Source organism: Elaeis guineensis, chromosome 7 (genome assembly GCF_000442705.2).
Source record: "Elaeis guineensis isolate ETL-2024a chromosome 7, EG11, whole genome shotgun sequence".
NCBI lineage: Eukaryota > Viridiplantae > Streptophyta > Magnoliopsida > Arecales > Arecaceae > Elaeis > Elaeis guineensis.
Genome location: NC_025999.2, coordinates 79,740,764 through 79,757,244, shown reverse-complemented (window position 1 = coordinate 79,757,244; position 16,481 = coordinate 79,740,764). Strand labels below are relative to the sequence as shown.

The 16,481-nt window shown below is 36.6% G+C and overlaps 1 protein-coding gene across 1 annotated transcript; it reads right to left on the bottom strand.

Annotated features, from left to right (window-relative positions):
• Window positions 1-2,571: 2,571 nt before the first annotated feature.
• On the bottom strand, window positions 2,572-16,206 carry LOC105048895 (uncharacterized). Its single transcript, XM_073261214.1, has 6 exons — window positions 15,912-16,206; window positions 15,678-15,796; window positions 15,588-15,642; window positions 15,374-15,499; window positions 7,878-10,160; window positions 2,572-3,520 (listed from the first exon to the last, which is right to left on the bottom strand). Exons 1-6 carry the CDS (start codon window positions 16,195-16,197, stop codon window positions 2,919-2,921), a joined length of 3,471 nt encoding a protein of 1,156 aa, XP_073117315.1. The 5' UTR covers window positions 16,198-16,206; the 3' UTR covers window positions 2,572-2,918.
• Between the last annotated feature and the right edge of the window lie 275 nt (window positions 16,207-16,481).

Here is a 16,481-nt window from a genome sequence, read left to right as displayed (position 1 = left end):
CACACCCAAATCAGAACCTAATAAACCCCTCCAATCTCCCTTAGGAGCTCTCCTTCCCCACATATCTCTGGAAAAAAAAAAAGATGAAATAACAAGAATAAGAAGCGAAAAGAACAAAATAAATGATCAATCTATGTGGATAAAGGTCTTACCTTTTAATCAACCGATGGAGAGGAGCTGAGGGAGCCCCCCCAAGGATGGGAGATGGGGGAGCTAGGGAGAGGGAGAGAGATAGAGAGAGGGAGAGATCGAGCGCCCTTTTGCCCGCATGAGAGAGAGAGGGAGAGAGATAGAGAGAGAGAGCGAGAGACCGATTGCCCTTTTGCCCGCACGAGAGAGAGAGAAAGAGGAGTTGAGACTCAGTCGTAAGGTTTTAAGGTCGCAAGATTTTGGAAAAGAAGCAGAGAGCGAGGGGTTTTAAGGACTGACAGTCTCGGGTTTTAGGAGCACAGGGTGTCTCAGTGAATCGTTCTACCATAAGGCGATTTATTGCCTTATGGTAGAACGACTTATACAGTCATCCTATCATAGAACAATTTTGTACTGGCTATGATGTCCTCCATATCTCTCCAGCTGGTGTTGCATGGCTGAGTCAGTATAGAAAGTCATCTTATAATAGGATGATTGTCTGTGGACAGTAATTCCATAAATGTTTGAAAAGAATATTATTTTGATAATTTATTTTAATATAGATATTATTTTGATAAAAAAAAACCCTTTATCTATTGCTATGCTTCTACTTCAAGGGAAACAAAATTTTTAGCTCACTCTATGATGTGGTGCTCGGTGAAACAACAGCAAATGGCATGAGTTTTTTGGGCAGAAGATAAAGTGATTGGTTCTTCTTATAGGCCTCCCTCAATATTCTCAAATTCTTCGATTGATCACCCACCTTCCTTTTATTATCAAAATTCTCATATCTTTCTCCATTTTTCTTATTTTAAATTTTTTTAATATCTTTTAACTAAAGTTCTAATTATTACTCTAAATAGAGATATCTTCAATCTATGTGGCACAGAAGACAGATATTTGGAGTTCTTAATTTTTCTGAAATACTCAAATGCAGAATTTGCTAAGAGAAGATTAATAGGCGGTCATATCCTGAAGATTTTTTGCTGAATGAATACTAGGTTTTTAAAAATTTAAAGAAATTTTTCAATTAAAATTCTGTTTATTACTCTAAATAGATATCTCTTCAATCTAGGAAGCACAGAAGATGAAGGTATTTGGACATTCTTAATTTTTTTGAAATCCTTACATATGATATTTTCTAAAAAAAAGATTAATAGATAGCTTTATCTAAGGATTTTTTTGCTAAATAAATAGTAAATTTTTACTGTGTACGCCAGCAATGTTTGCTCTGCATACTTCGCAATGTTATGCAATTCTGGTTGAAAAGATCAACTTTTATATTATATTTTATTGATTTTTAAGGATGTTCCTTATTAAGACCATATAGTCATTCTATCTTCCTACTCAAACTACCCTCTTTATACATTATTTACCTATCTCTGATGCATTACCAACATCTATATCAAACCTTTTGTTGTTACTCCAAGTAGGGTTGAAAATGGACCAAACGTGGATTTATCTATATTTTTAGCAGTTATGAATGAGTATAAGGTTATTATTTGAATATCAAGATTACTGTCTATGATATTGATAATCCACATCCATATCTATATTTTTTAGCTAATATGAAGACATATTCGGATATCAAGATTGGTATTTATATCTGTTCTAATAGGAGATGAATACGATATTGAGCGTTCCATATTTTACTAAACAAAAATAGATACAAATCAGATATTGGTATATCCACATTTTTTTTTACTTAATTAAGGATTTAAGTCAGATATTCTGGATATAAATCGGTCGAGTAAATTTTAATAATAAAAATTAACATAATGATATAGTTGCAAAGAATGCATAACTAACTAGCAACGATCCAAATTATAATTATTAGACTATTTGGAGACCAACCCAATATTTCAAAAATAAAAATATATAATGTAAAATTAATTAAGAATTATCCATTTTATAGAGAAGTTATAAAAAAATTATGCATAGATGTAAAAATATATTGTATATTTTGAATTGTTTAAATATTTAAACAATAACGTTTTGAAAATATCATAATGAAAAAAGTCGAAGTGTTGTATTTTTTTTTATCATAATGAAATGGTTTCATTTTTTATAAAAAATTTAATAAATAGCATATAGAATATGTTGTTCTTATGGTGTGAGCAAGTATTAAATAAATATAATAAAACATCAACACATAAGAAGGATGTAAGCTGCCTCAATGGCTGGCCGGTCGGCAAAGGAGTTTGCTGATCCATCAGATAGTATTTAGTTAATGTACATCACAATAATAATTTATACATGATGCTGTTTGCGAATCAGTCGGACCTAAACCCACAAAGACTAAATCCTTATTCAGACTCAGACCAGTATAGTTTATTTCCAACCCAACAACCATGACCAAGTGGTCTGGCAGATAATAAAAATATATGCATGTAACAAGCTACATTTTCTCCAATTAAATTCAAATAAAATTTCTGAATGTAAGAAACTAGAAGAGAAGTGCTTGATCATTGAAAATAAAATAGCAAATAGCTATATATAGTTTCTTTTAATTTGAAACAGCATTCCCAGAAACCAATCCAAGGATTTGATACCTTGGACTAACTTGACCAATAGCATCAAAATTGTGCTACTTCGAAAACATAGCAATTTTCTGAGGATACCAACTCACCAACAAAGTGGAACACTTACAAGCACCAGAAATAAGACAATATCCAGATATACAGTATCATAACTTGAAGTATAACGATTCTATATTGAAACAACACTAAGTGTTGAGGCCACTGCTGCCAACGAGATGATCTGACCAGCCTACAAGAGAGCAGCCACTATCATTGAATGGATGGGCAGCAAATAAATGGCATCCAGGGTTGTTTTCCTTTCTCTCTCCTTTTCTGGTTCTTATGGACTGGAAACCTTGCAGGAGAATTCCATTCCTTATAATCTTCTCGACTAAGAGAGGGCTCAGTAGGTTTCTCAGAAGCTATTTTGGAACTCCATGTCTTTCTTGTGCATCCCTCATCCTGCGAAGTCTGGCTTGTCTTGTCCTGCATTGGTTTGTAATGCCCCTGGGCATTTGTTACCTGTTGGTTCTCAACATTTGCCTCAGCAAGGAGGATCTTCAAGGGAACATGAATCTTCCGGGAATTCCCCCTAGCAAACTTTGCAGCTATATCTTCATTCTTCTTTCTTGCTTCAGATTCATCTTGTGAGTTCTGTATTGACTGTATCTCATGAGCAACTGACGGTCTATCAGGTTTCACATGGGTCATGAAAGGAGGTTCCTCAAAAATAACACAGTCAGTGGCACTGCAATCTGGAAGAGCACATTCCTTCGCTACATCAGAAGAACAAAGATCCTTTGGAGTCTGGGTTTGTGGGTCAAGGATGGATCCCTGGTCTGTTTTATGTCTTATGGATGGTACTGTTCCATCTGTAGCAACAAATGAACAAACAAATACTTTGTTCAGGGAAACAGGTTGGGGGGTGAAAATAAGAAGACATTTACTTTAAGGAAATATTCAATTGCTTACATTGCTGTGAGGCAAAAATGACATGCCGGCATTCATGTTCTAGAGGGGGAAACCTCTAAAGAACTTGTTACAGCAGAGTCACAAGTCATCTTGTTGAAAGTTTTTTTTTTTCGAGCTAAATCATCTGGTTAAAAGTTAAGCACTGGGAAAAGTACCAAATATCCACTAAAACCATACGAACCAATTGAAAGTTAAAATATTCATGTTAAACTGTCAAAGATGTTTAATTCTGTGGATTCTTAACTGGGTGTCTCTAGACGGCCAACTTAACAATTGATTTTTTTTTTTTTCCTTGCACATAAGATGTTTTTAATTGCTTTGAGGTGATTTGACTGCAAGGTCTTTCACATAACTTGAATTTCACACGAGGAAAAAAATCCCAAACAGCCAAAAGATAAGATCCTCCTAGCTTTAGAATATTTTTAGAAGTCCATAGGATTTGATTAATTGCCACCACATGCCTGCCAAGGGTGTAAACAAAATGAGCTTGAGTGAACAAGATCAAGCTTGAGCACAGCTTGATCATCAACAAAGCCAGCTTGATTTCTTCTTGCTGATTGACAAGCAGGGAGGTCCCAGCTCAAACTTGGTTCCTGTACATTGCAGACACCTCAAATTCGGTTCAGTTGGGCCTGCTTCGGGTGGTCCAGAAGAGGAGTTTAGAAGGGTTTATGGAGAAAGTCACAACATGTGGCAACCCACAGGATTGGGGTTGAAATAAAATCATAAAGAGAGAGAGGAGCAATGAAAGAGATCATGAACGTGAAAGAGAGAATGCAACAGAGAAGCAGAGAGAAATCTGGAAAGAATAAGGCCAGTTGGAATTTAGCAAGGCCTTGGAGCTTCTTCTAAAGGCAGATGCAGGTGGCAAGGGTCATGAATGAAGGCTGCACGGCTGCATCACCACTAAAGAAATGAGAACATTGGGTCTCAGTAGTTAAATCTTATTCTACAACTAAGATGGTTAGCTACCGCTAGATGCCTTGTTGTTACATAAGATGTAATGGCTGAAAAAAGTTTTCGCAATAAAGAATACTAAAAAAATCTAATAAAAAAACTAACTTAGACTTTTTATAACTAAAATATCTATTATGATATAAATTATTTCAATTCAAGCTTAAACAAGCTAATACAAGTAAACCATGCAAATCTCAAGCTTGGCAGGCTTAGAATCTTGGCTCAAGCTTTGCAAGCTACCAAGCGAGCTAGGGTGCAAGACAATATCTAGCAGAATTACAAGCCAAACACAAGATGATCACAAAGCATCTCCATTATTTAACAGTCCTAATGCTTGCATAAGAACACCTGGCAATTGATCTAATGTAAATGTTAATTAAGAATGCTTTCTATCATGGCCAATCTAAGAATAAATTATAAAAGCAAGGGGTAATCAGCTACGACACATTCACTAAATAAAATGTTTTAGTAGCTAGTAATTTATTGGAAAAAGGGTATCAAGTGCAGTTTAATGAAGTCCAGACTAAGCTAAGACCCTATAAGTAGAGGCTCTTACCCCACGAAAATGCTGCTATGCTATTCCACTAATTGCAGCCACTGAATCCATCTTCTTTAGAGATTTCGCGCCCATTCTCTATACCACCATAAGCAACCCTCAGAGTTTGTTGCCCAGAGGGCAAAAGCAGGGCAAGGGAGTCAAGTTTGAAAGCTAAAAAAAAAATCAATATATGGAGTAATGTTTAATTTAGACATTCAATTAACGCACGCCCTTAATAAAGCATGTATCTTACAGTGTCACTGGTATTCTTTCAAACCTACAAGCCAACAGATTCTTTATTGCAAACTAAGATGTCCAGTTGTCAAAAGGAGATTACTACGTGTTACTCTATGTTTGAAAAGGAAAATTTAGCAACCTGAAAAAGCAAGAAGTGAAGTATAATTGCAAGTAATGAAGCCGAGTATCGAACCATGGCAATGGTTTTCATCTCAGATTGATACCAGTTTGTGTCACTATTGGGCACTTACCGACACAAAATAAATAAAATATCAGAACTTTATCCCAAAAAATCAGCCAATGCGGTACAAGGATATCAGCTGCAACATTCTAATCTCGTGCTTGTCTTAACTATTATGTGTTTATCTTATGCTAGATATTAAAATGAACATATAAAACCATAATTTTTCTTCTTTTTTACTATGTTGGCTAATGTTTCAGTTTCTCATTTATCATATGTCAGGCTACATAGCAGCTATATTGGTCCTTCCAAATCTCCACTACCTTCCATGTTGACTAAACTAACTGAAGATTTATCATAATATCATCACCTACCAATATAACTAAGATATCAAATTATATAAAACTAGACCATGGCACATACAACAGGAGAACTCTTCAGTTAAGACTTAAGACACTGCTTTTTTCGAAATAAAATTTCCAATATAAGGTCAATGAAACCATAGATTCTACCATAAGGTAACAAAACACAATAAAGTGGATTATTAATTCTTTAGAAAGGGATGTTGATGGCAAAGAGATGACCATATGCTAAATCAGAGTACTAAATTACTAGTATAGGCCTTGCTCCGAATAGTTTTATACTTCATAGTCAATTGTAGCTATCGAGTCCTAAATTTTCAACTGAAGCAATCCTACATATTCTGCTACTTGCAAAATTCTTAAGAGAAAAAAGGTGGAGAAAGCCTTTTTGTATGAATTAAAGCCAATCTTGTTAACTAATACTGCTTTGGTTGCGACACCTAATGGTCATGATACCTCAACATATTGTCCTTTAGCCTTTATGACAATAGTGGCTCTATCTATCCCAATCTAAAACTAAAAAATGGAACAAGGTTGGCAATCTCTGTACCGCTCTGCATATTGGTATCATCTTAGTACAGTGTCAGTATACACTATACAGGGATTGGTTCAATGTACCAATACTCGATATTCTTGCCCCCTATTGCATGTGGGTTCAGTATTAGTATGGCACTGTACGCTCAATACGCGCCAATACAGACTGATATGGTATACCATGAAGTGGACATTTATGATCACGTCGATGATCAATTGTAACTTCACGTAGGGGTCACAATTGGATGGAGTTGGGTTGGATATGGGTCAGGTTCGGGTCAAAAATATGTCAACCTCAATCCAACTGGGTCAAAAATTTAAATTGAACCTGGCCATTTTATTAAACAGATAACTTGCCCCAATCCGCATAACCTATTTAACAAATGGGTTGAATCAAGATTTGCCGTACTGGTCGGTGTCAATGTATACGGACCATATCGTACCATATTGATACTGAACTAGTATAAAATACAGATGCACACCAATACTCGATATGGCAAACCTACCCCCGTATCAGGTGTAATGACATTGTAAGAGGATGGTACTGAGACAGCGAACCTATTGAATCATGATAAAAGGGTTAAACCAAATAAGTAGTTCAAATATGAGTTAAATGGGTTTTCAATAGGTTAAGCAACTCTTAAAAGGGTTAAATGGGTCGAGTTATTATCCGACCCAATTATTAAACAAGTCAAAATGGGTTAAAGAGGTAAGAGATCTAAACTTGAATCCAACCCATTTATAAATATGTGTAGTGGGCTGACACATCTATGACCTAGATCTGTTTATGCTAAATTTGAATTTGCTTAATGTGGGTTGAGCCATAAATTGCCAACATGAACTTTAGGCATGTGAACAAGAGTAGTAATGTATCAGATTGAATACAAATGTCAAAGAATCATCAACAAAAACTTATAGGTATCTTTTAACTTGAAAAGTCATCTACCATGCAAAGGATAAAAATTAAAAGAAACATAAAATCACTAAAGTCAACAAACATGGTTGTCTGTAATAGAAGAGTAATCTCTCACAGGTGTACGTGCTTGGCCCAAGTATATCTCAGAATTTGATTTGTCACAATGAAGTTCATTGGTTATGTCTCAAAGGAATCCATCAAACTATTTTTTTTTGATGCACTTGAGTTCGAATCTAGGCAATAATTACCTTCTTGATTTTTAAAATAATAGATGTGCCATCCAGTCTGAAAATCAAATTTTCTATTTTCACAAAAAGATAAGTGCATCAGCTAAAAACAGTAACATGGGCATTAATTTTATTAAATAGAATAGTTACTCAGTTGGCTAGATACCTAATCTTGGATATTTGATATTTTAAGCTTCCAGTGGTTTATATTCAACCACAAGTAATTTAAGAAATTTTCATCAGAGCTCCTAATCGAATGGCTTAGGCATGGGAACATAATATGAGATTGAGGAATAAATTTTCACCTGAAACAGAGCCCCTCAGCTGTTCAACATTTTCTGTTTGGCCATTGGAATCTGCTGAGATAACCATATCCCAAATATAAGAATCAGGATGTTGCTTAGGTTCCAAATTGACATGTTCTTCTTTCAAAGGCTGATAACATAGATCAGAAGCAACTCCAGATATACCATTCATTTCTGAGTCGTTGCAAATAATGAAATTTTTTATTGACTCCAGTGATGGTGATGAAGTGACTTGCCCCTCAATAATGAAATCTTGTGCATCACTAATTTTTTCTTCGCAGTCTTGATCTTTGCTGCATGGTTTGGCAAGACCATTTTCTGTTTGAAAATGAGGAATGTGAAAACCTATTTCTGCAATAGAATAGTTATTGTCATTACCAACTGAAGAGTCTTTTGAATTGTCCTGAAAACCATTCTGAGGTTCCAGCAGAGATCCAGGTATGTTTTCCACATGCTCAGTCTGAACTTTGGGGTCATTCAGTTGATGAAGTTCTTCCATAAGGTTATTTTCTGCATTCATGTGCTCATTTTTAAGTTTCATTTTCATATCAGGATCATCAGTGTCATCACCAACTGTATTTTCAGTAGATCTTATCTGAAGAACTTTTTGATGTTCTAGTTGATCTGAATGATCTTCAGTTATATTCTCCAAGTGCCCGGAATTGTTTTCATTATGTTGTAAGTCTAAGCCATTATCAAAAAGACTGGGTGCACTGAAATCTTTGCTCTTTTCCACTTCATTCTCTCTGATATACTCATCAGGTAGGAGCTCTGGTTCTACAGTGTCACATTTAGGTTGAGGATTAGTCTTTGTTGAATGACAACTTTCCTCTTCATATGGTTCCTGTTTGAGCTCCACAGAACTATAATGATTGTTAACCTCTGTTGCTTCATTAATAACAAGTTGACTTTCATTACTTATCTTGGTTGTTACATCAGCTTGACTAACCTCAGATGCTGCAATACCGCCCACTTCTCCAGCTAGCATATGATCACATAACAAAAGTTCATGTGATGGGTCAGACTGCTCTTTGGATTGAAATTCAGTTTCAAATTCCTCTAATTGGATTGACGCAGAACATGTTTCATGTGAACCACTAACTTGATCATCTACAGTTACTGCTTGGGCTACTGATGTTCCTGCAGTTGCAACACATTGGTGGGTTTCAAGCCCATCTGATCCTAACCCTCTGGAACCTTCTGACTGTGCAAGAGACACTCTGGCTTCATGTTCAGAATCACTTACCAGAATAGACCTATCTCCAATAACATGCTCATCCTTATGACTCTGGTCAGAATTCATCATATTGACTGCATTTATACTGACTATTTCCTCACTAGGAGGATAGCTCTCATGAACTTGAATGGTTGAAAGGATGCAATTGGCAATGTTGTCTAGTTCCACCATTGGAACTATTTCAGAGGCTACATCTCCCACATGATAATTTAGCTCATTTCCAGCCCCAGCACCTGCAGACATTACAGTTACATTCAGTTCCACAGATCCATGATTCTCATAAAATCCTAGCATCTCCTTGAGAATTTCTCCCTGAGAAGTGCTTGACGGCATTTGTAAAGCATTTACATTCTCCAGTTCATTCCCATTCATTTTCCATTTATCAGGCTTCCCATTTGGACACCCAGATTGATCACAATAAGCAGTAGAATTCAGATACTCACCATCATCATTTTTCATAAGGCATGATCCAGCTTTGGATGATAATTCATTTTGATACAGCTGTCCTTCTTTGTTAGTTTGCTTATCCTGTGTATTGCAGGAAATTGACTTGGCTTCCTCTATATTGGCAGAGACTTCATCAGGGTAAACCTTCATCAAGGTGTTACCTGTGGCATGATCTAATGGGTCATCGAACTCAACATACACATCCATATTCTGTAGTTGAGAGTCTGTCACAGAGGAATCACTTGCAGGATTACCAAGTAGGATTGGAAAAACAGGCATGTCCTCATCACTATCATTCTTTGCATGGTACCCTAATTCTGTATCATTGACAAGCATAGCACTATTAACCTTGCTTTCAGCACAAGCAAAATCTTGTTTCTCTTCAGAAGCAACCATAAATGCTTTGATTAATACCAAAGAATCAGAGTTCTCTGCATGTTTGGAGGCAGAATCCATATTGACATTACAGGACACATCAACACAGGACAATGCATGATCTCCAAACTGTTTGTCACTTTCCAATTGATTTGCACTGCACTCGGTACCAGGACCAGGAACCTGGCTGCCATGAAGCAAAACATATGGTTCCAGAGTATTATCTGCAGATGAAGTTATATATTCATTAAGGAGCCAACAATGCTGATGGGACATGCTTCGCACAATGAATTAGTGTCAAAAGATCATAAAATAACTCATGAAAGATTTACTAAGACAAACAAGAATTCCAAATAATATCAGCACCCAGATAAGCAAGTAAATTTAGTCAGTCTATTTTGATGGTTCCAAGATAATGGTTACTTATCAACAATGAAATACTAAAGAATGAAAAAAAAGGCCATGAAATGGTTTCCATACATAAAGGAATAACAATAAAATAGACCAAGGTTGCAAGTAAATCTAGATGACTGTCAAACCCTCCACATTATTAATAGGTCTTTTCAAACATATACCATGTCTTTCTTACACTTTATTCTCTTGTAAATGGAAACACAAATAACCCACTAGGAAGGAAAAGCATAGTTCATAATATGTTTACAAATGCATAGTGAGAGTGAGGACCAATGCACATCAAAAACAATAAGAGAAGCTAGCCAGCTTCACCGTACATTCTGATGCAAGTCCAACTTTATATGACCGAGAATTGGGAACAGCACAATTTTGGATTATTTAATTAGTATCATTTGTGGATAAAACAGGTCATGCTTTATATTGAACAGGAGGTTTTAGAACAAATCCTTAACTATGTTGTTTAGGTTTGCAGAAGGTTTGATTTTGAGATCTCCTAATTTCTTCTTGGATTTATGTGCAATTAATTTGCTGTTTTATTAGGTCCTCAGAGTCTTAGATTTAGATCTTTTTCTGAACTTTAGGTGTTTCTATGATTTGTAATTTTCATACTCAATTGTGGAGATACTTTTTTTATTCGGTTTCTGAGTCATATTTTAGGTTCAAATTGGTGCCTGTTGAGTCCAACTGGAGTTTGGATCCTCTGGAGAGAGCCAATGCAATTACCAGCTGCCCATGTTTTTGCAGTACAAAGAGTGATTTGTGAGGACCAGAGGTGATTTGAACTGGACTTCTCCAGCTCATACATGAGGTGGAGAAGTTGCAAACTATTTTAGGTCTCAGTTGAGGATAAGGTTCAAGTCATAACATTTCAGCTTTGGATTGATTATCATAATTTTCCATTTTGGGTACAAAAATAGAAAATGTTGTTAGGTTTTGCAGTAAACTTTTAAGTAGCTTGTTTGCTTCTTTTCTTCATTTTTATGGGGAAAGTCTAGAAGTGTCCTACTTAATGAAGGACTTATAGTAAGTCTTGGAATGTCCTTAGATACAGGAGGAAAAGAGATAGTGTCACATCAAATTTAATAATGAATAAAAAATAAATTAATTTCTCCTATCTTCTCATTAAATTCTTCACATTTTCTTCTTATTTTCTATCTTTGAGCTAGAAAATGTATACTGAACTGTAGAAATTATCATCTTCAAAAGCATATATTCATAGCTTGTGGCAATTTTGCACAGATATCTGAAAACTTTTCAGATTTCATATTATCTCAGATCACAAATTTTCAGATCCTGATCTGTAGGAGGTTCAATCTAGATAAGATTTATGTTAATAATTATATTTTAAGGTATCATCATCAAAACCAAGATTTTAAATCCCATAGAACGGGCTGTCCTAGTTTTTTCATGGGATGGGACGCACCGCTATCTTGCTCCATCCCGATACTTGGGATAGGGAATGTCCTAAGATGTTCCAATTGGAACACTGAGACGCGGGCAAGATGGTCCTGTCTCGATACATGGGATGATACCATGTCCCAATATCTCATAGGACATTTTGCTAGGATTTGAATCCTTAATCAAAATCAAGATTTGCTATATCGATTGGAATTGATGTATACCAACCAAACTGTACCATACTAGAACTAGTATGTGGTATGAGGGACGTACCAATATGGCATGCCAAATTGGATATTATACCGAGCATACCTAAATTGTAATATGATAATATTGATACAAGATCCGATACTGAGATGTTAAACCTTGATTAAAATCAATATCATCAACAATAAAGTTTTAAATGTCAGTATTGAACCGCATACTATTTTTTTATTGAAACAATATGGTATCAGTACAATAGTACATACTGCAACTGACAACTTCTTAAAAACTAAAAACCTAGTTGTACCGACTACTTGCCGGTATGGCTGATATGCACCACTACAGCTGCTTCGGCATCTCGACACCTGTATTGGTGCTGGTTCTGCACTGGAATGGTATGGTACCAATCATATGATCTTGCTTCAACGGTTTTTGAAACCATAATCAACAGCATGATAAGATAGAAGAAAGGAAGATATATTGTACATCTATCTCTTTGTACTTGCCAATAAAAGATCTAGATTTAAGAGCATGGGAGGAAAGCATCATGTGACATATTTATACTCAAAAGGTATCTCCTAGTTATTCTAGTAAAATCTACCTAAATAAATTTGGTATATTATCAAAGATGTAGATACTGCTGTAGTTACATTCCAATATAGCAATTTAAAATCTAATAAGCAATACCACTATTCCAACACTTTGATTTTATGCAAGAACTTAGCACTTGCATGCAATGCATGTGAGAAGAAGCAAGGAGTGTACTTAAATAAAATAAGAGTAGCTTAAAAAGGTTGTTAGTGTTGAGACACAGAGAGCATCAGCTACCACATGTGGCCATAACTAGAGTCTTTCATTTTATGACAATAAAAAGTATATAAACCATGGTATTCCATACCGGCTCGAAGTTACTGGTATAATTCGTACCATATCGTACTGGTAGGGAACTGATCCGGTTCAGGCCGGATTTTCGAAAAATGGCCTGAACCGGACCGAACTAGTCAGTTCGGTATGGCATCAGCGATATCGGGCGGTTTGGTCTGGTTTGGTACGGTTCGGTTCGGCCTAATTTTTTTTTCTTTTTTTTTGCTGTTTGATGGAATTTTTTTTGATTTTTTTATATCCGATACGATACAGTACGGTATGGTACGGTACTGTACCAGTCGGCAATCGGAACGAATTTCGGAACCGAGTCTGCGAACCTTGATATAAATTAATCTATACTATATGCTATGTCAAATTTTGAATAGAAATAGTTTGAACATAAATAGAAAATCACATTGCACTAAATAGTGGATGGTTAGAAGCTTGAACCAGGTTTTGGATGGTTAGAAACCTTTTGTGGTTGTTTAATACAATTTTTTTAGAAAAAGGAGGAAGGCCCATACTTGGAGATGTGCTGCCTGAGATTCAAAACCATAACCTCTGGTTGCTACACAGAGGACTATGACCATTGGGATAAGCATCAATTCACAGTATGTCTAATAAAATTTCATTCTTAATTTTCTGCATATATAACTAGAGAGGACTTTGCATAGGATAAGAAATCTTCAGGAATTTTGTGAGTTGATCATTAGTTGTATGAATCATTAGTATGCAAATAGTAAGGTATGTTTCACTTCCCACTAAACATTCTGCAATTTTCAAACCTGCATTCCCAAATGTTGTGCTAGAGATGACTTTGGCACCAACAATGGGGAGTTTGTGCCCTGTTGAGAGTGGAACATGAAATGTTCCTGGAATTTGGTGGTCAATACCTTGATCCTTAAGAAAGGACATTACAAATGTAATGACTTTGCTGGTTAGGGTACACAACATGTCCACGTATGTGTATAAACCAATGCAGACATCAAAATGTTCTTTTTTTCTTTTGTGAAAGTTGATCTAAATGAGTAGTTTTGAACATCAAAGGGGAGTTTTAATCACTAGATGAGAGAGAGACTAACAAGGTAACTGATATGACATAAATGGCCCAATTCCCCATACATAGCACCAATGCCCTCCTGCCATATCAACAGTGAAGATGCTACAAGATGAACTGCTAATAAAAATGTGTATATATGCATATCATGCACCTAACATGCATCTCATGGGGTCACTGGAAAGTTCACAGAATGTCGGACAACATTGTGATAACGTTAAGATCCCCATCTTACAATTATTTAAATATGCTAAACATCCTTACGGACTTGGAGAAGACAACAGACAAAAAAAAAAAAAATCAAGAAAATGATAATGTATTATGTGATGTTTTATAAAAAAGTTGACAAGCTGAAGAATGAAGATAAAGATGCAGACAAGCTGAAGATCGAAGGAGAATGGAGCAGGGAATGATCTCTCAACATGGATAATGGAAGACTTGGTTGTCAGTATATCACAGTTGCAAGTAAGACAACAACAACAAACCCTTTCAACAAGACTTATCCTGAATGTACTGACTGAAGAGCAAATAGTTAAGAAGAGGGGAAAAAAATAAAACCGAAACTTCATCTACAGATTTAGAACCATCCATGAAAAGTGCTAAGACAGACCAAAACAGTTCCAGAAAACAATGTGACCCAATCCCTTCATAGCAACACTCCATTTAAATATCCTACTACATTGAGGCCATTCATTCATCACTACTCCAAACTTAACAGTTCAAATAATCATATAGCCCACCGAGTTAGCAGCTAATCCCATCTCTCATCAAATCAACTAGGGATGAAAGTGGTATGGATATTATCCGTTTGGATCCATTTTTGTATCCGAATTAATCCGGATATAGATAGAAATTTGAAGATCTGACTAATATCCGTATCCGTATCCATATCCGTTAAAGAAAAATGGATATGGATATGGATAGACAACTATCCGATCCATATCCGAATCTATATATAACCCTACATAATTTTATATAGCACTTATTAACTTTTAAGAAAAATACAAAACCATATAAACCTGTTATTAACTTGATTTATTATCTATTTAGTAATATCTTTGATTTTATAGTCATAAAGTTTAATTATCTTAGTTATATCCGTAATTATATCCGTACTTCCAATATCCAAATTATATCCGGATCCATTTCAAACAAATATGGATATGAATTTTTTGCATCTGAATAATATCCATATCTGTATTTATATCCATCAAATAAAACAAATATGGATGTGCATATACTAATATCTCTGTATCCGATCCGGTTTCAGCCTAAAATCAACAATCTTAGTCTGCATTTGTAACTGTCAAACGATACTACATCCTGTACTTCTTATAATTCAATTCTTCCATTTGGCCAACCCTCCATTCACATAATACTAAATCTCCAGTAACCGCATAGAGCTAAAATTGTTCAGCAAATCATACATTAAGAAATAGACCTCCGAGAACTCATTACATTGCATCAAGAAGAATAAGATGAACATAATAATCCACATACCAGCATTGTTAGTCTCCAAGATCGCATCTTTACCTGAATTTCCAAATTCTCCTCCAGATCCTACGCTACCTTTTACTCCTTTCCCCTCTTCGACTCCTAGCTTCAAATCCTCCACCACCACTTCCGCTGTCAACATCAAGATCTCAGTCCCAAAAACACCGTCCACTACATTGACAAAGAGTAAAACTAAAGAAATAAATCAAGAAATCCATACCAGAGTTCCTGCGGCGGTCTTCGTCAGAAAGCTCCTCATCTGAGGCCTTCTTCCCCTCGCCACTTTGGCACCGCCACCACCCGCGGTAACGGCGCCGCCGCCACCGCCTGTCGTCCCGCAGTGCTTACGGTGGGCCCTCCGCTGCTTGGCGCTGGGGTGGGGGTTGGGGTACACCCACCCACACTTGTGGCACACCACCCGCTCATGTCCTTCGAAAATTCACCCATAAAAGAACTCACGATCGAAGAAATATACTTCCCAAGAATCTAGAAACCAAGAAGAATCCAAAGAAAACAAGACGAACACGAAGAAGAAGAAGGAAACCTGAGGGCTGAGGCCTCCGCTTCTCCTCTCTCTCCATCTCCTGGAACTCGGCAATGGCGACGCCGGCGCTTGCCTCTTTCTTCCCTTCTTTGGATTCTCCCGAGAGTGCGGGAGTCGTTGGGGAGTTTAAAGAAGAAGCGGTGGGTGGGAGGGAGGAGGAGGAAGGTGGTCTCCAAATGGAAACCTCGGTGTGGTGAGATTTTCTAGTGTTTTTCGACCGTTGGATTGGATTTGATCGGGCTTTATCATCGCGTAGCGATTCCGAATATCCAGATCGCACGGTCATTAATGGGATGGAAACGGGAACTTACCATGCGGCGACCAGAGCAGTATCGAACACGGATACGGCGGAGCTGCGACCCATGTGCGCGCGCAAGGAAGGAGGACCCGAGATTAAATTTATCGAACGTGATCGCGCATAGGAGTGGTTGTGCGGGAAGTTAAATCCAGCGCTGAGTCTCAACTGAATACCCGGACAACGGCGCATATCTTCGAGCTCGCATATATAATTTGTATGCGGAAGGGGTTGATTAGTGGTGTGCGATAAGTGTCCGGATGTGGGATGTCGAT

Coding starts and splice junctions, on each gene's coding strand:
- LOC105048895 (XM_073261214.1), bottom strand. CDS start 16,197: ATGACCGTGCGATCTGGATATTCGGAATCGCTACGCGATGATAAAGCC. Junction 15,797..15,911: donor GCGGAGGCCTCAGCCCTCAG/GTTTCCTTCTTC, acceptor GAATTTTCGAAG/GACATGAGCGGGTGGTGTGC. Junction 3,521..7,877: donor GCTGAGGGGCTCTGTTTCAG/GTGAAAATTTAT, acceptor TTGTTGCTACAG/ATGGAACAGTACCATCCATA.